Here is a 24,263-nt window from a genome sequence, read left to right as displayed (position 1 = left end):
TGCCCTTCTCAAAAAGATTCATTGGCTCTGTTGGCTTTAAGAAAAATACAGGGGCAGCTAGGTGGCACAGTGGATAAAGCACCAGCCCTGGATTTAGGAGTACCTGAGTTCAAATCTGGCCTCAGACACTTGACACATACTAGCTGTGTGACCCTGGGCAAGTCACTTAACCCCCATTGCCCTGCAAAAAAAAAAAAAGAAAGAAAAAAAGAAAAAGAAAAATACAGACTCCTGAGGTTGGCACTTAAAGTCCTGAAGAAACTAACACCCACCTACCTTTCCAGTTTTATTTCATGTTACACCCTTAACACAATCTCCATTTCACACAAGCTTTTCCACTAGTTGTTCCCTGAATACCAAATTCCATCTCTTGCCTCCATGCTGTTCCATAGCTGGAAAGAACCCTGGATGGGACTTTTAGTCACTTTTCTTTCCTGCTCTCTCTCTGTCTGTGTCTCTGTGTCTCTCTATCTCTGTCTTTGTCTCTCCTTTCCCTCTCTTCTCCCTCCTTCCCTGTCTTTCTTTCTCTCTTATTCTTTCTCTGTCTCTGTGTATCTCTCTCTCTCAGTCTCCCTGTCTCTGTTTCTGTCTGTCTCACACTCTTTGTCTCTCCTGTCTCTTTCTCTTGTTTTTATCAGTCTCTGTCTCTCTGCTTATTTGCTCTTGTATATGATATTTTGACCTATGGAATGAAAGTCATCTGAGGGCAGGGACTTAGTGTTTCTCCTTGTATCCCTACTGCCTGGCACAGTGCTTCCTACATTTGGAGGCTATGTAATATATGTTTGTAGAATTGAATTAAATGAAAGATATTGATAAAGTTATGATCTAAATGTTGTATCTTTTTTAGTGCCTGACATAGAGCCCTGCATACAGCACGGACTTAATCAATGCATGTTTCATTTCATTTACCTTGGAATCTCCTCCCATCTCTCCCCACATGCGCTGTTGTACAACTCAACCTTTGCAAAATACCTGTGTTTAAAAAGTGTTTGTTTGAAGCTGTATTGACTCCAAGGAAGAGCTTCTTATTAAATTGGAGTCTCACAGGGTGTTTCTGATTCATTGAAGAATCTGTATGTGGGGGTAGGCACCAAAGGAAAGAACCTAGCATTGGCTGGTGGACTGAACCCTGGGAGCTGAGTTGGGGATCTGGCTTTTAGTTTCAGCTTTCTCACTAAACCTCTGTTCGACCTTGGGCAGGTCACTCCCTGTGCCTCAGCTTCCTCGTCTGCCAAAAGAAGGGCTGGACTACCGCGTGACACAGCGGAACAGGGTCTGAGGCCAGAGGACCTCCATTCAGGTCCTGCTGCTGCTGGTCACTACTTGGGGGACTTGGGACAAGTCAGGTTCCTCATCTGTCCAGTAAAGAGTTTGGACCATGTAGTTTCTGGTTTTCCCTCCTGTTCCGGTCCTCTGATTCTAAGACCAATAAGCTCGATGTTCCCTCCTTGCTCTTGTACTCACCAGTGCCAAGTTTTGCTTTCTTCACATGGAGTCTGGGCACTGAAGATGCCTGAGAAGTCTTTGGCTCTTCTCCCTTTCATGGGTCTTGTATGGGGGGGTGGACTTAAGTCCCCTCAAACGCTAAGCATCCAGGCTCTAGGCTGGCACAAGCTCAGGGCAATTCACCAACCAGTGAATCTTCTGAGAGGAAGCCTTGGGTCCCTGCCAACTTTCTGAAGCTCCTAGATTGAAGATGAAGCCTGCCCCCTCCCTCTCTCCGTCTCTTGTACCTAACTGTCAGGGCCAGAAGGGGGCTCTGTGGTTCCCCCAGCAAAGAGGGTGGCATCAAGGCGGGGGATTCAAGCTTATTAAAAGGAGGAGATAAGAGCCAGAACTTCAGAGATAGGGAATTGGCTGGAGTAGGAGCCCAGTGGCCATTGAAACCTAGAGAAAGAGTGAGTCAGAGAGAGACACACACAGACACAGAGACAGAGAGAACCTGGGACAGATCCCAGGAGAGGGAGAGAGACAAGAGGGAAAGGGGAGAGATGGAGTGAGAGAGAGACAATAGGAGAGGCTTGCATTTAGCTGGGGGATCTCACGTCAGCACGAGCCCGTCTGCCGACAGGATGGAGAGAAGCTAGTCAGAAGGAATGCTGCTGGCAAGAAGGCTCAGACCTTAGGATTCTGCAGATGCCCTTGGTGGCCATCCACACTCAGCCAACCTTCACTGCCATTGAAAGAGGTGGAGAAGAAAGGCAGAAAAGACATCATTCTTGCCACCCTCATCACCACCACCACTACCACCCGGAGACAACCTTGGAGCAGGCCAGGTTTGGGTCCAGTCCTCCCATCCCTCCCAAAGATGGGGGCCTCTGGTGGACTTCCCCAGTGGTCAGAGGGTCCTGCCCATCTGTTCCTGAGGGGGAGCGTGTTCCTCAGGCAGCTAGGTGGTTCTCTCCGCAGCCACCCCAAGCTGGAGCCAATGGCCAGGTGCCTGATGGATTCCTCTTTCCTGGGTAAGAATGGGCTGTGCCCCAGGGAGAACAGAGATGATGGCTGGCCAGGCTGGGGATGGGGAAAGGTTGCCAGAGGAGCCACAGCTAAGGATCCCATCCTCCTCATCCCAACATCCTCCTCATCCCAACATCCTCCTCATCCCAACATCCTCCTCATCCCAGCTTCCCCTCCCAACCCTCCCAGTCACTTGCTCTGGTCACTGCTCCCCTGCCCTTGTTTCTCAGGGTGACCTCCTGGCTTCTTTCTAGGTCCATGTATGCTCCTCCGTGGAGACTCGGGGTGCTTGGAGAGGAAGTGCAGGGGCCCCTGCTGGAGGGCTCTGAGCTCCGGGATGGCCACAGCTGTCCTTCCCAGCTGCTGGCTCCTGTTTCTTTTTCTGGGGCTGCTGGCAGCCGGTTCCTGTGTTGGTTCAGTTGAGTCAGAGAGACACGGAAGCAGGCGGGGTCCGGAGAAGCAATCTCAGTGGAATGACTTCCCCACGGAGAAGGGGGTGAGCAGAGGCCCTCTGCCAGCCTCTAATGACCTGGTAAGATCGCCAGAGGAAGGAGGCAGGGCACTTCTGAAGCATAACTGGGGAGCCGGGGCAATGAGGGGTGGAGGTCAATTGTGATAAAGGGTGGCTAAGCCAAGGAGGCAATGTGGGGGGTGAGGTGGAAAGAATACCCAGGCAGTCCCAATGGGAGGATCTGGATTTGGGTCCTGCCCGTGCTTCTTATCCCCTGTGTGACTCGTGGCAGCGCTGTTGTCTGGGCCTGTTTCCAGAAACAAAACGCTGGGCTTCCAGCTACAGATCATAGGAGGATGAATTTGGGGGGACCCCTCTAATCACTGAGTCCAACCTCCTCACTTTACAGATTAGGACACTGAGGCATCAAGAGATTAAGGCACTTGCCCAGAATCATACAGCTAGGAAGTCTCTGAGGCAGGATTTGAATCCAGGTTTCACTGAGCCCGAGCCCAATGCCTTATCCAACACGCCACACTGCCTCTTCCCTGGCATCTTAAGTGACCTTTTGGGAAGTTTTCCAGAAATGGAGGAAAGCTGGGGAAACCCCTTTTTTGTTGTTGTTTTTGTTTTTGTGGGGCAATAGGGGTTAAGTGACTTGCCCAGGGTCACACAGCTAGTGTCAAGTGTCTGAGGCCAGATTTGAACTCAGGTCCTCCTGACTCCAGGGCCGGTGCTCTATCCACTGCGCCACCTAGCTGCCCCCAACCCCTTTTCTTAATCTGTAGAAAACAGCTGTTGGAGAAATAAGTTTGGTGTGGGTAAATGGGATGCTTCCCGAACCTGGAAGCCATTCTTTGTAGAAATCGGAGCAGATTTTGGAAGTATCTCGATCCTTTGTATTGAGTTTTCAGGGGCCCTGTCATTGCATTTTATCTCGCTATATCTAGTGATAAAAGGGGGTCCCTCTTGAGCACCGTGGAGGCACCAATCAGGGAATCCAGGGAGGAAGGAAGAGGGTGGGCAAGCTCGACTCCTGGATGTGTCTGGCAGTCCTTGTACTCTCACCTCCCGGCTTGTCCTGGGAGAAGGGGCTTCTGAGGGTTCAGGATGAGGGAGCCATGAGAGCAGCCACCCAAGTCGCTCCCCTGGGCTGGTGGAGCAGACAGTCAGCCCCGAGATGAGAAGGCAAAACTCCCAACTTTGGGCTTCTAACTGGCATCTTGTGGATAAGTCTTTTAGGACCTGAATTAAGCACAAGAGAGACTTGCTGACCTCTGGGGTCTGAGCCTGAGGAGGGAACGCATAGGTGGGGTGTGCCTGTGTGAATGTGTGTGTGCATGTGTGTGCGTGTATGTGTGCACACATGTGTGTGACTCAAAAGCAAAAAACACCATACTGCCTGCGGAAGCTGTGTGCACACTTGTGCTCCCTTAACCATGTCTGCTGGCTCTAAGGGGCACAGCAATGTCCTGGGAACACTGAGAGGCATAGAGAATAGAGCCTGGAGTCAGGAAAACCTGGGTTCAACTCCTCCTTCTGATTTGTTCTCGCTGTGTGATTTTAGCCAAGCAGCTTCCCCTTTCTGAGTCTGTTCATCTGCAAAATGAGGAGGGTGGTCCAGACCAACAGCCTCTGAACACTCTCCCAACTCTGGACCTGAGATCCTAGAACCCCTCTGAACCACAGTTTCCTCATCTGGGAAGTGACAGGGTTGGACAAGATGGTCTTTAAAGTCCCCTCCCCACTCTTATCTTCCCAGTTACTTTGAAGGAAACCACCATCTGCCCAGACCCTCATGTTCACACCCTAGGAGTTTTCCTGGACTCGTGGCTACCTCTCAGTTTGGCATTCAGAGCCCTTCATAACCTGCTCCTTCCCACCGGTCCAGTCTTCTTACATCTTGCTCCCACTGCATTCCCCACCTCATACTCTTCCATCCAGGGACACTGGCCTCCATCTCTCAGCTCCAGGCATTTTCTCTGGCTGCCCTCCCTGCTCCCCTTCTTCCACTCTGGCTACTGATGTCTCTGGCTTTCTCTGAGTCCCAACTAAAATCTCACCCTCTTCAGGAAACCTTGTCCAGCCCCTCTTAATTCCAGTGCTTTTTCTCTGCTAATTATTTCCCATTTATCCTGTCTAGAGCTTGTTGATCTATATTTGTTTGCTTGTTGTTTCCCCAGTAGAGTGTAAGCTCCTTGGGGCAGCTAGGTGACGCAGTGGATAGAGCACTGGCCCTGGAGTCAGGAGTACCTGAGTTCAAATCCGGTCTCAGACACTTAACACTTACTAGCTGTGTGACCCTGGGCAAGTCACTTAACCCCAATTGCCTCACTTAAAAAAAAAAAAAGATTGTAAGCTCTTTGAGGGCAGAGACCGTCTTTTGCCTCTTTTGTTATACCCAGTGCTTGGCACACAGTAAGTGCTTAATACATGTTTATTGATTGATTGACCTTCTGGTTCTAAACACGATCCTGTGACCTGAGTCTCAGCTCCTCATCTGTAAGATGTATTTAATAGGGGCAGCTAGGTGGCTCAGTGGATAGAGCACCGGCCCTGGATTCAGGAGTACCTGAGTTCAAATCCAGCCTCAGACACTTAACACTTACTAGCTGTGTGACCTTGGGCAAGTCACTTAACCTCAATTGCCTCACTAAAAAAAAAAGAAGAAGAAAAAAAAAGATGTACTTAATAATATCGCTTCTCTCCCATCACCACGGTGAGGATTAGAGGAGACAACAGATGTTGAGCAATTTTCAGACCTTAAATGATTGCTGGGATTGTGATGATTACTTTGAAAGATGGGCCAGAACTCGAGAAGCTTTAATTAAGCTCCTACTACTTGCACCAAACCACTGAAGAGCCCAGTAAATCGTGCAAGATGAGAAGCCGCCCCTTTCCTTGGACGTGTCTGTCAGGGTAATCCTAACACTTCTTTGGGGCTATTCAAGTTTACAAAGGGCCTTCTCCTTAGCAAGGCAGGTGGTCTGAGCATGAGGCACCTTAGTTTACAGGGGAGGAAACAGAGGCAGAGCTAAAGCTTGTTGGGGGTGGTCCAGTGGTCGGTTCACTGCTTCCCACCAGGTGTGTGCCGGGCACTATGCTAAGTGCTTCACAAGAACTGTCTCAATCAATCCTCATTGAAACCCTGGGAGGCAGGTGCTCATTTTACAGATGGGGAAACTGAAACTGAGAAAGATCAAGGACTCAGGAAGGAGTCCTCAGCTCCCTGACTCTAGGCATAGTGATCTACATGCTGTAATACCCCTAGCTTCTTCCAAAACCTAACTCGAGCCCTGCCTCCTCCAGGAAGTTCTCCTGGATTTCCTCAGAAGCCAGTGCCCTCTCTTCCCCCAACATGGGAATGGTTTGGGGTTTGTTTCTATTCTGTATTTCCTTCTCTGTAGACACATAGTGCCTCCCCCCTCTGCTGCCCCGAGGAGAGTGGAAGCACCTCAAAGGCAGCAGCCGTTAGGCTTTTGTCTTCAAGTCCTAAGTGCCAGCCCCACTGCCAGAAATAGTAGGTGCTTAGGAAATGAATACATGAGAGAGGCAGCTCCCTTAGTCTTGTTTGTTTTTTGTTTTGTTTTGTTTTGTTTTTGCAGGGCAATGAGGGTTAAGTGACTTGCCCAGGGTCACACAGCTAGTTAAGTGTCAAGTGTCTGAGGCTGGATTTGAACTCAGGTACTCCTGAATCCAAGGCCAGTGCTTTATCCACTGCACCACCTAGCTGCCCCTCCCTTAGTCTTTCCAGTGGCCAATTGCTTAGCTTTCTCCTCATCCCAAGTGGTCTAAGACCCCCCCCCAGTCCCCATCTGTCCTGCCTCCCTCCTCCCTCCTGTTCAGAGCAGGGAGCCCCATATGGGCAGCTATGGCTCCCAGAGGGGTGGCTCATGGGAAGCAAGGATTGGCCTCTGGCCAATTAACGACAGGGGCCTGTGGCAGGCGGGATTGGAGACGGCTTCAAGCTGACTGCTCAGTTCTCTTTCCTCCTGCCCCTTCTCCTATCCCTGGGCAGCTTCGAGCCTCCTAGAGAAGGGATTTCTGACAGCTCCAGCAAGAGCCCAGGCTGGGAGTCAGAGCCCCTGATGCCTCCAGTTCCTAATCCGTCAGTGACCAGTTAGATCAGATAGAGACAGTGGCAGTGAAAAGAGCTTTCGTTTAGGGTCAGAACAATCTGAACCTGTGCCGGAACTGCTTCAGACTCCTTTTTCACTGCACAACCTTGGGTAAGTCATGTCCTCCAAGGGCCTCGGGTTCCTTATCTGTGGAATGAGGAGAATAATAGCTCCTACCTTCCCAGGGTCATTGTGAGGATCAAAGGAGAGACAACCCATGGAAAAAAAGTCTTTGCTGATCTTAAAGCATTAGAGAAATGTGAGCTATTCGGGACCAAATCAGAACATGATGTCGTTTTAATGTTATATCTATTTGTAGCAAATCACATGATCTTATCGTTAGTTCCCCTATGTCATTAGTATAAGAAGCTCCTTCAACAAAGCAGATCAGCCAATCAACAAGCATTCATTAATCACCCCCTTAGTCTAAAGAGCTGCCTGGAAACACTGAGAGCTTGTCTTCTCTGCTTATTTCTTTTTGTTTTGTTTTGTTTTGTTTTTTAGTGAGGCAATTGGGGTTAAGTGACTTGCACAGGGTCACACAGCTAGTAAGTGTTAAATGTCTGAGGCCAGATTTGAACTCAGGTCCTCCTGACTCCAGGGCCGGTGCTCTATCCACTGCGCCATCTAGCTGCCCCTGAGAGGTTGAGTCTTGAGCCCAACATATGTTAGAAGCAGGAATCAAGCTGCCTCGACAGTCTGGCCGGCCCCCTATTTGCCAGGCTGAGCTACCTTTCAAAGTATTTAATATCTGCCTCTTCTGTGTCAATCTTAGATAATATTAGGGAAGCTCCCCCTGCCCTCAGGGCTTAATCCTAGAAAAAACAAGACTCCCTGCTCCCAAAGAGTTCACGTTCTCCTGGGTGGAGGGGCAAGAAATAGTGACATGCATACAGCAAAGTAAATAGAAAATATATACATGGTAAATGCAAAGCAACCTCGCTCTCGCTCTCTGTATGTGTGTGTGTTAAGGGGTACTACTCACAAAGGGAACAACAGGAAAGTTCTGTTCATTCCATGATCATTTAACAGGCTCCTACTATTTGCTAGGCATGGTGTGAGGTTCAAGGGATGCAAAGACAAAGGGAAAACAGTTCCTACCCATCCCCCACAGAGGCTTCAATTCCAGCTACCTCTGTCAAGGGAGAGGCAGAAATTGATAAGAGCTGTTTGAGAAGCACCAAGTTCAGTCCTGGCCCAAGACCATGTTTCTGTCATTGGCATTCAAGGCTCTTCTGGGGTTGGATTGAGTTGCTGTTAGTTTTGACTCTAAAAATGAGTGATTGATTCCAGATATCTGGTGTGGTGCAGTGGAAATTTCACTAACTGAAGGGATGGGACAATAAATGATAGAGAGATAGAAAGATATAAGATGGATAGATAGAGAGATAGAGATAGATATAGATGGATGGATGGATGGATGGATAGATAGGTAGAGATAGAGATAAAGATGGATAGATAGACAAAGTGAGATAGATAAAGATGGATGGATGGATGGATAGATAGATAGGGAGGTAAGTAGACAGATTAGATAGATGATAGATAGATAGGTAGGTAGGTAGGTAGATAAATAGATAGATGATAGATTATATAGATAGGTCGGTAGGTAGATAGGCAAGCAGGTAGAAAGTTTAGATAGATACATAGATAGATTATATATAGGTAGGTAGATAGATTAAATAGATTAGATAGATAGATATAAAAGCATTTATTAAGTGCCAAGCACTGTACTAAGTCCTGAAGATGCAAATATAAGCAAGCCGTAAGTCCCAGCTCTCAGAGATTGCATTTGAATTGAGGGAGACATTAAATAAAGGGGAGCTCTAAGGATGGAGTCATGAACAGTGGTACAGTGTGATGGCAGGAAAGTGATATGGTGAGAGGAGAAAGCTCAGGGGTTATGCATCCTCGGGTCTGGTGGGCTATGGGCAGTGCTTCTCAGAGCTGGGCAGGTACCATCATGTTGATAAGGGAAGGTGGGAAGGTGGGGGGGTGATGACGATAGGAATCTTGGGAGGCACAGGGATGTGGCCTCTTCTTCCCCCAGAGCACCATCTTATGAGGGAATGCTTCTGGCTGACCACCACAAGAGGTCACCCCCTATGCCCACCCCATTGCATTGTGGGGACTGAATGAGTCATTCAGAGATGAGCAGGCAGGGATGTGTTTGATCTGTATCTCATCACATTATCCCCCCCAAACACACACACACACACACACACACACACACACACACACACACACACACCCTTCTGTCTTCTGAACTTCCTGATTCCATCAGGGCAGACATCCTTCATCCTTCCAGTTACCTTTGAGTCATCCTTGACTCCACCCCCCCCCCCGCCCCCGCCCCTTTCCTCACCCCATAGAGACACAATCACCAAATTTTGTTCTTTCTCCCCCCATGACATTTCTTCTTTTCTCTACTCTTACATCCTAGTTCAGAGGCTCATCCCCAGGCTTTGCAATAATTTCCTAATTGGTTTTCCTGCCTCCTCTCGCTTCCTAAGGTGATCTTCCTAGAAAGCATGTCTGACCATGTCATTCCCCTACTCAATAAATGACAGTAGCTCCCTCTTGCTTCTGGAACAAATATTACTTTACCTTTATCTGATCCTCATTTTTAACTTCTATTTTCATGAAATTTTTATAATATCCATATATTTATATAACTATTGGCATAAATAAAAAATTTAGAATATGTACATATACACCTATTAGTCATTTGTACTAAAAAAATTGTTTGAGTGAAAAGTCTGGTTTTTGCTGTTTCTGCCCTTCTGGTGCCTGGACAAGTTCTGTTGGCTGTTTATCCCTGTCTAATGTGAAGTCGCTTCCTTGGTCAATTCCAGCTTTGGGATTCTGTTACAGGAAGCCCCTGTTACCGAGAAGCCCCGAAGCATCGACCCCCGGGATGCCTGGATGCTCTTTGTCAGACAGTCCAACAAAGGCGTCAATGCCAAAAGAAGGAACACTGGGAAATCGAGAAAGTTCAAGGTGAGCACAGAGGGTCCCTGGCCTCACAGCACTCGGGGACTTCAGTTGGAGTGGGACTCACAGGATTGAATCTTGGCTCTGCCACCTTCTGTGGGAGCAGGAGAAAGTCAATTAGCATCTCTTGGCCATCAGGCAGTCAACAAGAATTTCTTAAGTGTGTATAATATGCCAGGCACCGTGCTGGGAACCCAAATGTGAATCCTGAGAAATACAGCCTTCCACCTAAAGCAGCTAACATTCCAAAGAAGCCCTGCTTCCTGCTGGCCAGCTGTGGCCAGTCCCTTGGCCTGTTGGCAACACACTATCTGGATTATGGGGCTAACAACCATCACTTCCCCTTCAGAAGGTTGTTGGCCATGTCCTAAAGCTCTCCAGTAGGGGTTCCACCCTGGGGCTCAGGGATAGATTTCAGGGGGTCCATGAAGGTGGTTGAGGGAAATAACTACATCTTTATCTTCACTAACTGAAATTTAGCATTTCCTTCAATTATGGACGTAGGTAAAAAACACGGTTCGGAGAAGGGGTTTACCACAGGCTTCCCCAGTCTTCCATAGCAAGTCAGGACCCAAACAAGGCGAATAACCCAGAGAAATTCATGATATTACAATAAAAACCGACACATGCAGAATTTTTAAGATTTCCGATGTTACCAAGATGCTCCTAACTGAGCCTCACAACAACCTTGTATGAGTGAAAGTCTGAACGTGATTATTCCTATTCTACAGATGAGCAAACTGAGTCAGATAAATTGCTTTGCCTATGGTCATCTAGCCCAGTCCTCTAGTTTTACAGATGAAGAATCTGAAGCCTAGAGAGTCAAAGGGATGTGTCCAAGATTACATAGGGAGTAATCAGCAGAACTGGGATCCAAACCCAGGACCCCCAACTCCTACTCAGTAAGGATTATAGCCCTAGCTTGTGCAATGAATGACAAGTCAAAGATTCACAACCACTTCTACGCTGCAGTTTGGGACTTGGATTGTCTTGGATCGAAGCCTACTCTGATATTGTTGTTCTTCTTGGTCCCAGAGGGTAGGCACCTTTAAGACAAATTGGTAGCCATTACCAGGAGATGGATATTGGCTCAATTTAGAGAAGTCCCTAATGATTAGAACTATTCAACAATGGGACAAAGTCTTGTGAGATAGTGAGTTCCCCATCACTTGAGGGATTCAAGTGGAGGCTAGGTGACTACTTGTTAGGGACATTGTGGAGGAATTTTATGGTTCAGGCTGGAGGTTGCACATGACCATCCCAGAAGTTCTGTTCAATTCCAAGGTTTTATGATGTACCATAAAATTGAGTTCCAAAAAGCAAGAGGGATGGATTTCTGCATGTGAATTATAATTAAAAAGACAAAACACAGAAAAAAACACTCAGATCCAATTGGTTTTGCCAATTTGCTGGAGCCCTTGAACCTTGAGCTTCTTTATGAATTCTTTCTCATCAATAATGTCTATCCTATGTTTTAGCTTTTGGAGACATTGTCTGGGGACCTGGCCATGCCATCACCTTGGGTGACCGGGTGCTTGATGTCTGCTTTCTTGGGGATGTTTCCTGGTGGAGTAAATTGTGCCATGGTGCTGGACGCCCCTGTATCTCAGCCTGCCGTATTTTAGGCTGACCAGAATTCTTGCAGCTATCCCTGAGAAGCCTGTGTCGGGGCAGGGGAGTAGGTTCTCTTGGTGCTGGGCTCTGTACCCAGTGAGAATGGTTCCCCCTTCCCCAATAGGCCAGCCACATCCTGTAGCCAAAGTCGCCATGGAGCATCATGGGAAAGGCTGAGGGAAAACTAAACCCTAACTCAGAAGTGAGTACAGGTGAAAGTAAGCTCCCTGAGGGCAGAAGCTATTGTTGTTTTTGTTTTGTTTTGTTTGTCCTTGTAACCCCATCACTGAGTGCAATTGGTGTTGTGCACACTCAGGTCTGTAACTGGGATTTAATTGGCGTAGGGAATTCCCAACGAGAAAACTCCATCTCCCAGTGCTCAGTGGCCAATGCACTGCAATCTGTAGCCATAGAGAGCAGCTTGAGACTTGGAACATGGGAGATGTCTCATAAGGATTTGTTAGATCGAAATTAATTGAGCCTAACAGTGGGATTTCATGAAGACGCTTGTCTTGGTGGCTCTGGCCCTTGATGTTTCTTATTATTTGTCTTCCAGCTTGGCCTCCCTGGGCCTCCTGGACCCCCAGGCCCCCAAGGGCCCCCTGGGCCTTTCATTCCTCCTGAGGATTTACTGAAGGAATTCCAGCTGCTGCTGAAAGGTATGGGGATCGAACGTGTGTGAGTGAGTGATAGTAGGGGATTAATCTCATCTGTAAGGGATTAGTTTAAATGAGCTATCCGATCTCTTCCAACTCTAAAACCTATGAAATTTTTGCGCACCGACTATGTGCAAGATACCTGTTATTTTCTGCTGACAAATAACCCCAGCCTTGCCTGGGTATTCCTCTGCAGTCCCTTTAGTTCCCATGGATAACCAGACTAGATGACCCTTACATCCTCCTCCCATCTCCCGTTCCTCACCCCGCCCCCCTTCCCAGTCTTCTCTCCAGCCTTCCTTCCATTGCCCATCTCCCTCACCCATTCCCACCTGGCTAAGAGTTGGCTCCCATGTAACATTATAACTCACTTCTTTCAATGAACCCAAGTTAGCTACAGACTGTATGTAACAGGGGAAAGTTACAAAGATAAAGTTTTCTCAATTAGCTGCTGCAGCTGTAGATTCAAAAACCTTGAGAGTTGCAAATAGAGGTATTCCATAAGATAAGCTCCCCTGGGAAAACCTTCTCCCGTGTGAGTCCCACACTCCCTCCATAAGCTCCCTACTACGAGGAGGTTGGGGGGCAGATACAGGATGAGGACAGTTTAAATCTCCATGATCGTGCTTTTGATCCACTCTCCTGCCTTGGTTCAGTGTTAAAAAAAAACCCCAAACTGCAGGATTTTTCTACCCCCATCCATCACCCAGGCATATCATCTATGCCTTGGTATGTCTTTGTCTGTGATATACCTCCAAGGGAATGGTCGTGAGCATAGCCCAATAGGAAGCTTATTCCAGCTTATAACACGAGGAGGCAGAGGTAATCTGCATGGGACGGGTTGGAAAAATCTGTCTTCAAGGGTTTGCTGAGCTATTCCTGGGGGAGGGGGATGAGTTTAGCTCTGCTTGGCCCCAGAGATTGGAACTAGGAGCAATGGGGTGGAAGTCACAAAGAGACTGACATGATGGGCTGCCTTTGGAGGTCTTCAGGCATAGGCTAGACAACCATTTTTTGGGGTATTGTAGGAGGAATTCTCTTAGCGGCATGGTTTGGAAAAGGGCGGCGAGGTGGTACAGTGGATAGAGTGCTGGGCTTATAGTCAGGAAGACTTGAGAGTTCAAATCTGGACTCAGACATTTACTAGCTGTATGATCCTGGGAAGGTCACTTAACCCTGTCTGCCTCAGTTTCCTCATCTGTAAAATGATCTGGAGAAGAAAATGACAAACCACTCTCATATCTCTGCCAAGAGAACCCCAAATGGGATCACAAAGTCAGACACAACTGAAATGATTGAACAATAACAGTAACATTGCACTAGCTGGTCACCAAGGTCTCTTCTGCTTCTGAGAGTCTCCATTTCTGTGACATTGAGATCATGGAGGTACTGTGGGGCTCTGTGTCAGTGGGCACTAGGGTACTGGTGTGTGTGTGTGTGTGTGTGTGTGTGTGTGTGTGTGTGTGTGTGTGTGTGAGAGAGAGAGAGAGAGAGAGAGAGAGAGAGAGATTGAGAGAGCGCTGTAAAACTGAAGGGTAGTTCACCCAAGGGAGAGCTTCCTCCTAGCTCTGTCTGGGTGGGGCTGGGGCCATGTGCCCTGCCCAGCTCCCTACAGTACTGTCTGTCCCAGGCTGCTGCAGGCCTCCCTGCATGGCCCAAATGAAATCCGAGCCACTACAAGCTCCCCTGGTTGGGCATGGCAGAGTCTACTGAGCCTTGTGCTCCTTACTTGGTATCAAAGCTTATCTCTACATGGCATGGAGCATTCTCTGGTGTCTGCCCAAGAAACTCAGTGGTCCTAGAATGGGAGCCCTGCTCCCACTGCCCATCCTTCATTTCCTGGTGCCTTAGGGGGTTTGCACTATGATCCTAAAAATCCATGTGGTGGCCCCTTACTCCCCCGGGAACTGTTCTTTCTGTACTTGAGTTGAGTTTGTGTCTTCTGTGAAATGCGGTGTGACCAGGGCACCCCTCGGTGCATTGATTCCAACACTTCAGGGATCTGTGATTTCTTTGGTGTGGTGCTCAAGAATCTGCAGGGGCTCCCTGTTGCCTCGTGGATAAAATATGACATTCTCTGCTATTTTACAACCCTTTGAATTCTGCCTCTGGTTAACCTGTCCAGCCTTATTCCTATTATCCTTTTTCACCCATCCTCCACTCCAGCCATGCTGGCTTTGCCCACTGCTCTCTATACACAACAATCTATCTGCTGCCTTTGTGGCTTTGCCCAGGCCATGCCCCCTGCCTGACATGCCCTTCTCCCTAGCCTCCGCCCTGCAGAATCCCCACCTTCCCTCCCAAAGTAACCGTCTTTGGATCCTGAGTGGCCTCCACGATGAAAATTACTATGTAACTATGATGATATGCCTTGAATGGGCACATACTGGGTGCAGCACCTTTGGCCTGGGATTTTTCCTTTTGTTGGCTTACAACACAACCTGGTCAATCAAAGGTACTTCACAAACTCCTGGTGAGTGAGTGAATGAATGAATGAATGAGTGAGTGAGCGAATAAATGAGTGAATGAGTGAATGTGCCCCCCTCCTCCATGCAGCTTTCCCTTAGCAGCCTAGGCTCATCCTTTTCCCTGCTTGGCCAACACTTTGCTAATCATTCCCTACCATACCTGCGGGGCCTTCACCTTCATTTAGCTAGGCTGACAAATAATGGGGGTGGGAAAATGTTTGCCCCACACCTGTTCGTGTTAATCCTTGAGGTAATCAGATACTGCACAATGGAAATGCATAATCCAGCTCTTCCGGATCAGTAATGATAATTCCAGTGTTTGTAAATAAACTGTATTTATGTGGGCTAATAGGCCATTTTGAGATTAGGAGGGATATGGAGGAGTTGGGTTGTGACCTCGATGATGAAGTGACCTGACACTCGACTCTAAGAGGGTAAATTGAAGGAACCCAACTTGTTCCACCAAGAGAAGACTGGTGGGGATGTGGCAGAGGGGGACCCATGCGAGTTGTTCATTCTGTCTGGGCCCAAAGGGCAGAAACTGGAACAGGGGCGAGTTGCAAAGAGGAAGACTTGGGTTGGGAGTTAAAAAAAAAAAAAAAAGAAAAAATTTCTACTGATCAGAGCAGCCCCCAAGGGGAATGGGCATCCTTAAGCAGTAGCTGGCTGGCCCCTGTCAATGGGAATCCAGGTAAAGGCTGGATGATTACTAACTGGAGATGTTATAAAGAGAATTCTTGATCAGGTATGGGTTGTTGGACTGGAGAGCTTCTGAGTCTCCTCCCACAGTGCAGTGGTGATGGCAGCTAAAGGGAGCCCAGGCAAGACTGGGAATATTTGTCAGCAGTAAGTAACAGCTGCTCTGGACAAGAGAGGTGCCCCCAAAGTCCATAGGATTCAGCTTTGGAAGAGATCTTAGAGCTCATGTATGTGTTGAAAGTTGTTGGCTATACTAGGAAGAAAATGTGTGTGTGTGTGTGTGTGTGTGTGTGTGTGTGTTTATGTTGATGTAAGAGAACGACACAGCTAGAGTGGCAAAGAAAGAGAGGGTCAGAGAGAAAGAGATAGAAAGACACATTGAGTCAGAGAGAAACAGAGACAGAGATAGAGAGAGAATGAGAGACAGAAAGAAAGCAAGGGAGGGATGGTAGGAGAGAGACAGAGACACAGAGAGAGACAGAGACACAGAGACAGAGAGAGACACAGAGAAACAGGCAGATACAAAGAGAGAGAATCGTTTAGCCTCAGGCTATCATTTCACATAGAGACAAAAATAGCTCAGTAAAAATAACACCAGAGGAAATAGCTTGTTTGGTCTGATGGCCTATAATTAATGCCGCTCAAATAGGATAAGCTAAAATAATTCCATTATGCCCAATGATGAGAGTCCAGATTCTTCTCTGAGAATCTCAAGTCATGTTTCTTAACTAAGAGGGAGGATGTCTCAGTTTCATTTCCTGCCTGTCATTGCTACAAAATTAATGCCCACTGAAGTGATTCACTCTCCTCTTCTGGCAGAGTGTGTGACTGGGCACATGGAAGGGTTCTGTAGTCCCCCAGGGGTGACTGGGTCTTAGTTCCTGTCTATGTCTACGTCTGTGTTCATGTCCCTCCCACTCTGCCCCTCTGATTTGTATTGCTGTGTGTGCTTGCTCAGCACTTGTTAAGTTGGGGGTTATTTGGGAGACTTCCCGTTTCTTTATCAAGGGGGTTTCATGCTGAGCATAGAATGAGAAGGATCTCAGCTTCTATTTCCAGTGGCTGGTGAGGATTCCTTAGACCTAATCATATTGTGCCTCAGTTTCCCCATTTTTTACATGAAGGGGATTAGCATATTTGATCAAAAGGATTGGAATTATTCCCGAGTCCCTCAGGAAACCTGTCACGAAAGAGAATACACCAATATGTCATTCTTGGTGAAGGGTCAGTGGCTTGGGGTGTGGGGGGGTGACCTTGGGTCCTTGAGGCCAGGCCAGCGGAATACAAACTTGGCAGGGACTGCCAAGCTGGAAAAACTTCAGACACAGGCTTGATCTCTCAGCCGAGTCCCTAGAAACTCATGACCAGATCAGGCAGAGGAGAATCCTGAGATCCTGGGGTCCCAGATCTGGAGCCATATGAGACCTAGGGGGCCATCTACCTCAATACCCTCTTTTTATGGAGGAAGAAGCTGAGCCCAGGGGGGTTGAGTGAGTTGCTCAAGGTCACACAGATGGGATGAAGGTACGCATACTCTCAAGGAACCTCCCTAAGTCACAGATGGGTGTGGTACATGGTAGTGATAAACCCACTGATGCTTCAACTATGCAAGGATGTCATTTACCAGGGTGACTGAATGTCATTTCCCCTCTTCACTGCATCCAAAGGTCTTCCACGATTTGGCCCCAGGCCACTCTTCCACTCTTATCAAGGTAGCTGGTTAGTGCAGTAGATAAGAGAGTAGACTTGGAATCAGGAAATCCCGAGTTCACATCCCTCTCAGATACTTATTGTATGTGACCTCCTGCAGCCTCAGTATCCCCATCTGTAAAGTGGCCTCTGAGGTCTCCTCTAGCTCAGGAGCCACAATTCTACTGACATCCCATCTCCCTGCCTAGACTATAAGACTTTCGAGCAGGGACTGTCTCATTCACGTTTGTCATCACATAGCTAGAGAAGGAGCTTGCTTGCATGCACTCAGCACTCAGTAAATGTCGGTAGAATTTTTGAGCACCGTCTGGTACTCAGTAGGCTACAACTCAGGAGAAAAGAAGCTCACTGAGGACAGGGGCATCCTCAGCCTGGTCCAGAGAAGCTGTTTCCAAAATGCTTGAGGAATGAGCAAAGACTCCTGCTGTTCACCGTTCTGATACACGACGGGACAGCCCGTTGTCCTGTATTCAGACTCGGGTGTGCTGACCCTAAAACCTGCTGTTTGGGCCCTTGGGCATTAGACTGGAGTTGCCCCCTCAGGCTGGGGGCTCCTCGAGGGCAGGGACCGTCCTCCACCCCCCCACCCTTGGGGGTGTTTCCAGGGTGCACGATGGCCGGCACGAGTGAGTCCTGGTTGGTTCTCTTGGCAGGCGCAGTGAAGCACCGGGAGAAGACGGGCCTGAAGACTTGTGAGGACTGTAGGGGTGGGGAAACTGAGGCCGAGGAGGAAGAGAGGGAGGCCGAGGCGGCGGCGGAAGAGGAGGACGTGCTGGCTCTGGTGACCGGGTCCCTGGCGGAGAGCCCCAGACCTCACCGGGTGGAGGCCGCCTTTCACTGCCGGGTGCGAAAGAACGTGTCCATTGAGCGGCGATCCCTCCAGGAGCTGCAGCTCTATTACCTGGTGAGTGGGGAGGAGCCCGCGGGGCGGGGCCGCTCTGGAGCTGCTCTCCTGCCCGCCCGCCGGCCCGCGCTCCCAGCCCCAGCAGCATCCTTCCACAGCACCGGAAGGAAGAGGCGTTGGCTTCTCACAAATGACCCTTGAGATGTAAAATAAGGGCCCCAAGGCATTAACATGCCCATTTATTTATTTTTCTTATTATTTTTTATTTTTTAGTGAGTCAATTGGGGTTAAGTGACTTGCCCAGGGTCACACAGATAGTCTGTCAAGTGTCTGAGGCCGAATTTGAACTCAGGTCCTCCTGACTCCAGGGCCGGTGCTCTAGCCACTGCGCCACCTAGCTGCCCCAACATGCCCATTTTTACAGATGAGGAAATGGAGTCTCAGAGAGGTTCAGAAATGTGCCTATAGTCACACAGCTCCTAAGTGTTCGGGTGGTATTTGAATCCAGGTCTCTGCTGTTTCGAAGCCCAGTCATTGCCGCTACTTCTCTGCAGAGACACAGAAAGTAAGCACCGAGCATGACAAAGACCAGGGCCTGGGAAGCACCTGCCCGCCTCCTCACCCCAGACCACCCCACCTGCCACTTTGGGCTCCCAGCTTCCCATGCTTGCAAAGACTGGACGAGGCTCCAAACAGGAGGTCTCGGTCCAGATCATTTTTTCTTTTTTTTTTTCCAGCCCGGAAAGGAAGGATCATTTCACCGAGGTCTGGGGCTGAATCTCACCAGCGGCCAGTACACAGCCCCCATCACTGGATTCTACACCTTTGCGGCTACCCTGTACATCGGTAAGATCTGGCCCCTGCATAAGGAGCCTGACGTCCCTCTTGTCTTTAGATGATTCACAAGCAACAACCCAGGATTTGAAAAGATGCCAGGTGGAATGGTAGGAGCCCCTGGCCTGGGTCTGAAGTCACTTCTGATCCAGGCTAGCTGCATGACGCTGGGCAAGGCCTTTGACCTTTCCATGCCTCAGTTTCCCTATGTGTAAATGAGGGGGTCTGAGTCCAGATGGCCTCAAATGAACCAAACTCCAGTCAGATTCATTTTCTCATCAATTCAACAAACATTTAATTTAGAATCACGTGCAAGAAACTACTCTAGAGTCTGGGAGTACCAGGCCACTTGATTTAGCCTTTGTCCATCACAACCATACCTGAGGAGGTGCAGTACCAGGTGTGGGGTATGATGGGGGCAAGACTGGGAGGAGCCTCAGTTTAGGGCAGGAAGTGGCCATTCATAACCAGTCTCCAATTCAAATCCTGCCTTTCCTGATCCCCCTTAACGCCAGCGCCTTCCCCTGGAGATTAAAGCTTGTTGGCATTTAGTTTGCCTATCGTCTTCCCCCTTAGACCAGGAGCTCCCGGGGAGCTGGGACTGTCTTTGCCTTTCTTTGTATCCCCTGCTTAGCACAGTGCCTAGTACGGGGTAGATGACCGGACCAAGACCTTGAAGGAAGGGCAGAGGTGAGGAGAGGAGGCATCTCCCAGGCCTGAGGAGAGGCAGTCAAGACTTCCCAGACTTGGAATTCTGCTTGGGTCTCTGCTTCCTTTTCTGTAAAATGAGGTGCTGCTGAAGGGGGGTGGAGATTCATTCTCAAGTCTCTTCTAGCTCGAAATCAATGGTGCTCTTAGATTGGAGCAAAGGCAGAGCTCAAAGGAAGGCCCTCATGGCGCACCTGAGGAAACTGAGGCCAACAGAATTAATATGGGTCGCCCATCGAGCGGGTCTGGGTCCTCTGACAAATCTGTTGTGTTTCCACTGTACTCCATTCCCATCTGAGCTGAAGACGGGCACACCAGGCAGCCTCTGTCTCAGAAAAGTAGGAGGCAGGGTCTTGGCTTCTGCATGAAGGAGCTCCCAGTCCCTCTGTTCCCTGCCCTGTCAGACACCACTAGAGACTGTGCCCATTTCTGAGGGCCTCAGTCTAGGAAGGACATTGTTAAGGTGGGCTTTGTACAGTAAAGGAGACCAGGCTGGTCCAGGCATTTGAAAATATGCCAGAGACCTCCTGTGGTAGGCTGGTGAAATCTGAACTCCTTCTCAGGAGAATGCTTTTAAATCCATAAGATAGAAAGGACTGCAAAGGGAACCAATGAAATTGAAATAAAGGTGTAATTTCCCCCATCCGAGTTCATGGATTCCCCTGAATTTATCCACAGCTCCAGGTTAAGAATCCTGGCTGTAGGGGGATGGATTGAAGGAATTAGAGGGCACATAATTGTTGCCTTCTAATATCTGAAGGGCTCTCAAGGGTAGAGGGGTGCTGGTTGCATGGGTATTGGCTGCATGACCCTGGGCAAGTAACTTAACTCAATTTCTTCATCTGTAAAATGTGAAGGTTGGACTAGACAACATCTTTGGTTCCTCTCAGATCTGAAGGCTGTAACTCCAAGATTCCACCTGGTTCTCCATTTGGTCAGCTTGGGGGGGGGTGACTGCCTGGCCCTCTCCCCCAGGCTTGCCCTGTACTCCCTTCTCCCACTCCGCACCATCCCTCCTCCCCGTCCACACAAGCCGGTTTTCTCTAGCTGTTCTCTCGACTCTCTCTTGGGCTGGGTGTGGGCGGGACACCCCAGTGACCCGCTTTCTCCTCTCGGTTGGCAGTGCACAGTGGGGACCATCAGAAGAAGGGGCAGCCTCGGTCCCGGGACCGCCTGCGGGTGTTGATCTGCATCCAGTCTCTGTGCCAGCGGAATGTGTGAGTGTGCTGATGGAGGCCCAGACAGCTGGTCCCATCAGATAACCCGGCAGTTGGCAGCCGGCTCAGCCACCGTGGCTGGGAGGTGTGGGGCATGGGTCCCAGGGTGGAGATCCCAAGGCTCCAATGGCAACAGCAGGGTTTGAGGATGGTTTGCCTGAGGCAGGCTAAGATGCTTAGACCCCAGCAGTGATCGCCTCCGGCTCTGAGGGTGGGGAGGCGGGGTGCAAGGGATTGTGCTTGGCCTCTGATGCAGCCCAGTGGACTCTTATCCTAAGCCTCAATTCACCAGTTCCCAGTGACAAACACAGCTCCCATCCAAAGTTCAGGGGCGATGTCGAGTCAGAGCTCCAAGGTCATGAGCCCAGTATGGAAACTGATGCAGAGAAGTTTTGATTTCCTTGGGCTCACAGAGCTAGTAAGTGCTGAGTTGGATTTGAACCCAGCACCAAGTGCAGTGCCCCATCAACCATACCGCACTGCCCCTGTAGCAATGTTTTCTGATAACTGGAAGGACACGCCTCCAGGCACAGTGCTAGGCACCAGGGGCCCAAAGACAGCTTACATGGGGACAGAGGGATAAACATATACACAGAGAGGTAGATAAAACACAAACACCACAATTGTGGGGAGGGAGATCACTCACAACTTGGGGGTGTCAGGAAAGTCTTGGGGTGGGATGTGACATATAACCGAAGCCTGAAAGAAAGTTAGGAGACTGACCAGAGGAATGAGGGAGAGCTGGGAGTACAGCCTGGCAAAGAAGCGGAGGTGGGAGATTAGAAAGAAATCCCGTGAGCTGGCGGTTCTGCCCACCAGGCTCCCCCGACTGCTCCGGGGACCCGAGCTAGGACCCAGGAGGGAAGTGTGGAACACTGCCCCCCCTCCCCCCAGATGCTCTCTCTGTAGCATCACTATCCCAATCTGGCACCCACTCCTCTCTCTGTTGGTGGCTCACAGATCTCTGGAGGCCATCACTGGCCTGGAGAGCAGCGGTGAACTCTTCACCATCTCAGTGAATGGAATCCTGTACCTACAGGTAAATAATGAGGCCCTGGGGTGGGGGGGAGGAACACCAAGAATGAGCTGCTCCCTGGAATGCCCTCCCTGCACCCCTGCAGGTAAAATCCTAGTGCGTTAAACCTAGAAGAGGGACTCCTTCCACCCTCCCCATTTCACAGATGATGCAATGGGGAAACTGGAGCCTCAATTTCTTCATCTGTACAATGAAGGGTGATGATACACTATCTCCTGGGAGGATCCCCAATTCAGAGAGAAGGTGCTCCAGGGAAGGGGGCCGGTTTGTATAAATGCATGGCGGTGGGAGATGGCCTATTAAACTGGGAGAATGGCCGGCAGTCCATTTGGGCTGGAACCTAGTGTCTGGGCAGGAGAGTATTATGAATGAGGGATGGAAGGACAGGTGGGAGCCAGACCATAGAGGGTTTGAAATGCCAGTCTAATAGGGAGCCAATGAACATTTCTGGAAAGAGGGGTTAGATCTGTGCTTGAGGAAGATGATGTTGGCAGCTGTGACTGGAATCAGGAAGACCAAGTAAGCGCCTCTTCTAATAATCAACAAGCATTTATTAAGTGTCCTGTAAGTACGAGAATACAGGAGTTCCCATTCCACTGGGAGGGAAAACCTAGGCACACACTACATAGCAGGTGATTTGGGGAAGCCGGGGGAAGGAATGGGAATCAGGAAATACTTCACAAAGGAAAGGAGATGGGGGTGGAGTGCTGCGTGTGCGAAGGGAAGAAAGGACATGTTGGCTAGACCGTAGAGTGCCTCAGAAGGCCAGAAGGCACGCTGCAAGGAGCTCACGAATGGCAAAGATACCAGAGACAACAGAGAACCCCATGGGTTTGTTGGGTACAGGGAGTGACACAGCCAGAGCCGAGGAGAGAATGGAGAAGGTCGAGGCGAGGAGAGCTCTTGGGAGGAGAGTGTGGGGAGCTTAGGCCAGAGGTGACGAGGGCCTGAGCCACGCTGGTATTCCCTGGGCACAGAGAAGGGGATGGTGCCGTAACGTGTCATTGACGAGGCTTGGAAACTGGTTATAATTGGTGGTGGTGGTGGGGGGTGATGCAGAGAGAGCAGAGTCGAGCATGTCTCCCTGTCGTCCACTGCTCCTTTTGCCAAATCAGGTTTCACTGTCAGACAGAGGTGAAGGGAACAGAGCATGTGTGGACAGAAGTGGCCTGACGACATGCTTGCTCACACACTGGCCAACCTCCTCACTCATCCTCCTTGTTATCCCCTTGCAGGCTGGCCAGTACGCCTCCGTCTTCATAGACAATGCTACTGGATCATCTCTCACCATCCGAAGTGGTTCGGATTTCAGTGCCCTTTTCTTAGGAGTATGAATTCCTTGAACCCTTGAGCAACTCCTGCATCTCTGTCACTCTCATTTCCACTGTAAACCGAAGTCACAGCAAGAAAGCTTTATTGGGGAGGAAGCCAAACTCCTTCCAGTATAGGCGCCACCTAGCCAAAGACTGCCAGACTCTTTGACCTGTATCCAAGATGGCAGCCACACCTCATTCCAGAGAAGTCCTCTACAAGATGGAGCACTGGGGCTTGATGGATTGCTCCAAAGACCAGAAAGGACTGATCTATGACGACTGTTTTCCCCTAATATGAGGTGTTTGTATAACATTTGTCATGAAAACAAAAAATCTTGAATCAACTTCCTGGAAATGTAGCATGTATTGTTTTGTGCTCTGCCTAGGCCTTCGGACTCCTCCAGAGATAGCCCATCTTGCCCCGGGAGCTCTCGTAGGTCCTGGCTGTGCTATCTGCTGGCCAGCTACCAAATGCCTTCACGCTCCGCTTCTCACAACTTCAAACTTTAATTGAGGTCATTTTGGCTCCTGTGGGGGAGGGTACTTGCACTTTCCATCTTACAGTTCAGGGGCATCCAGGTGAAGGGGGGCTGGTGTTCAGACCACTCCTGCTGAGGGAAGGATAGAAGCTACATGCCACTGTGGTTTTTGAGAGCCGGTCCTCAAATACACCGGTCCTGCCCCATGACACCAGATGCGGGGATATTGCAGGTCATTGCTATTGCTCACCCACCCCACCCACCGCTTTTCCTCTTCCTCCCTGCTCATGCCTCAGGTCTGCCTGTGGCCCCCATGAACAAGGCCAGTGGCCCTCAGGGTCAACGTGAGCATGGACTCCGGTGGTAGCCAGCCCCATGGGGTAGGCAGGTTATCAGCAGAACATCCCAACAGCCCCTAACCTCCTTGGGTATTTGTGGCAGGGAGGGGCCCGAGGGGGCTTCCCAGGCAGGTTTTCAGGCATCGCTCAGGTCCACAGCCCAAGGACCCCATTATCGCTGGGCAGAGAAGACGGGACTTATTTTCCTAGCTGCTCAGGCACTGAGTTCACCAGACGGCTTGTCCTTCATCAGCAAGTGAAAAGATGACTTTCCATCCCCCAGAAGGTGCTGAATCACTCTTGGGCTTGATGCTGGCAGGTCAGGCT

The 24,263-nt window shown here is 49.5% G+C and overlaps 1 protein-coding gene across 2 annotated transcripts; it reads left to right on the top strand.

The window, feature by feature from the left end:
• The first annotated feature begins 1,805 nt into the window (after positions 1-1,805).
• On the top strand, positions 1,806-23,588 carry ERFE (erythroferrone). Of its 2 annotated transcripts, XM_043992472.1 has the most exons (10): positions 1,806-2,279; positions 2,715-2,992; positions 9,901-10,026; positions 12,191-12,293; positions 17,821-18,071; positions 18,749-18,857; positions 20,677-20,770; positions 21,731-21,809; positions 21,952-22,049; positions 23,042-23,588. In XM_043992472.1, exons 2-10 carry the CDS (start codon positions 2,723-2,725, stop codon positions 23,067-23,069), a joined length of 1,158 nt encoding a protein of 385 aa, XP_043848407.1. In that variant the 5' UTR covers positions 1,806-2,279; positions 2,715-2,722; the 3' UTR covers positions 23,070-23,588. The 2 variants fall into 2 exon arrangements, with proteins under 2 accessions (XP_043848407.1, XP_043848406.1); XM_043992471.1 differs by lacking the exon at positions 21,952-22,049 and having other exon boundaries at positions 1,806-2,465; positions 23,042-23,587.
• Positions 23,589-24,263: the final 675 nt, after the last annotated feature.

This window comes from Dromiciops gliroides, chromosome 3 (genome assembly GCF_019393635.1).
Source record: "Dromiciops gliroides isolate mDroGli1 chromosome 3, mDroGli1.pri, whole genome shotgun sequence".
Classification (NCBI taxonomy): Eukaryota; Metazoa; Chordata; class Mammalia; order Microbiotheria; family Microbiotheriidae; genus Dromiciops; species Dromiciops gliroides.
This window is presented reverse-complemented; position numbering and strand designations above follow the sequence as displayed.

Coding starts and splice junctions, on each gene's coding strand:
- ERFE (XM_043992471.1), top strand. CDS start 2,312: ATGGGGGCCTCTGGTGGACTTCCCCAGTGGTCAGAGGGTCCTGCCCAT. Junction 2,993..9,900: donor TGCCAGCCTCTAATGACCTG/GTAAGATCGCCA, acceptor ATTCTGTTACAG/GAAGCCCCTGTTACCGAGAA. Junction 18,072..18,748: donor AGCTGCAGCTCTATTACCTG/GTGAGTGGGGAG, acceptor TTTTTTTTCCAG/CCCGGAAAGGAAGGATCATT.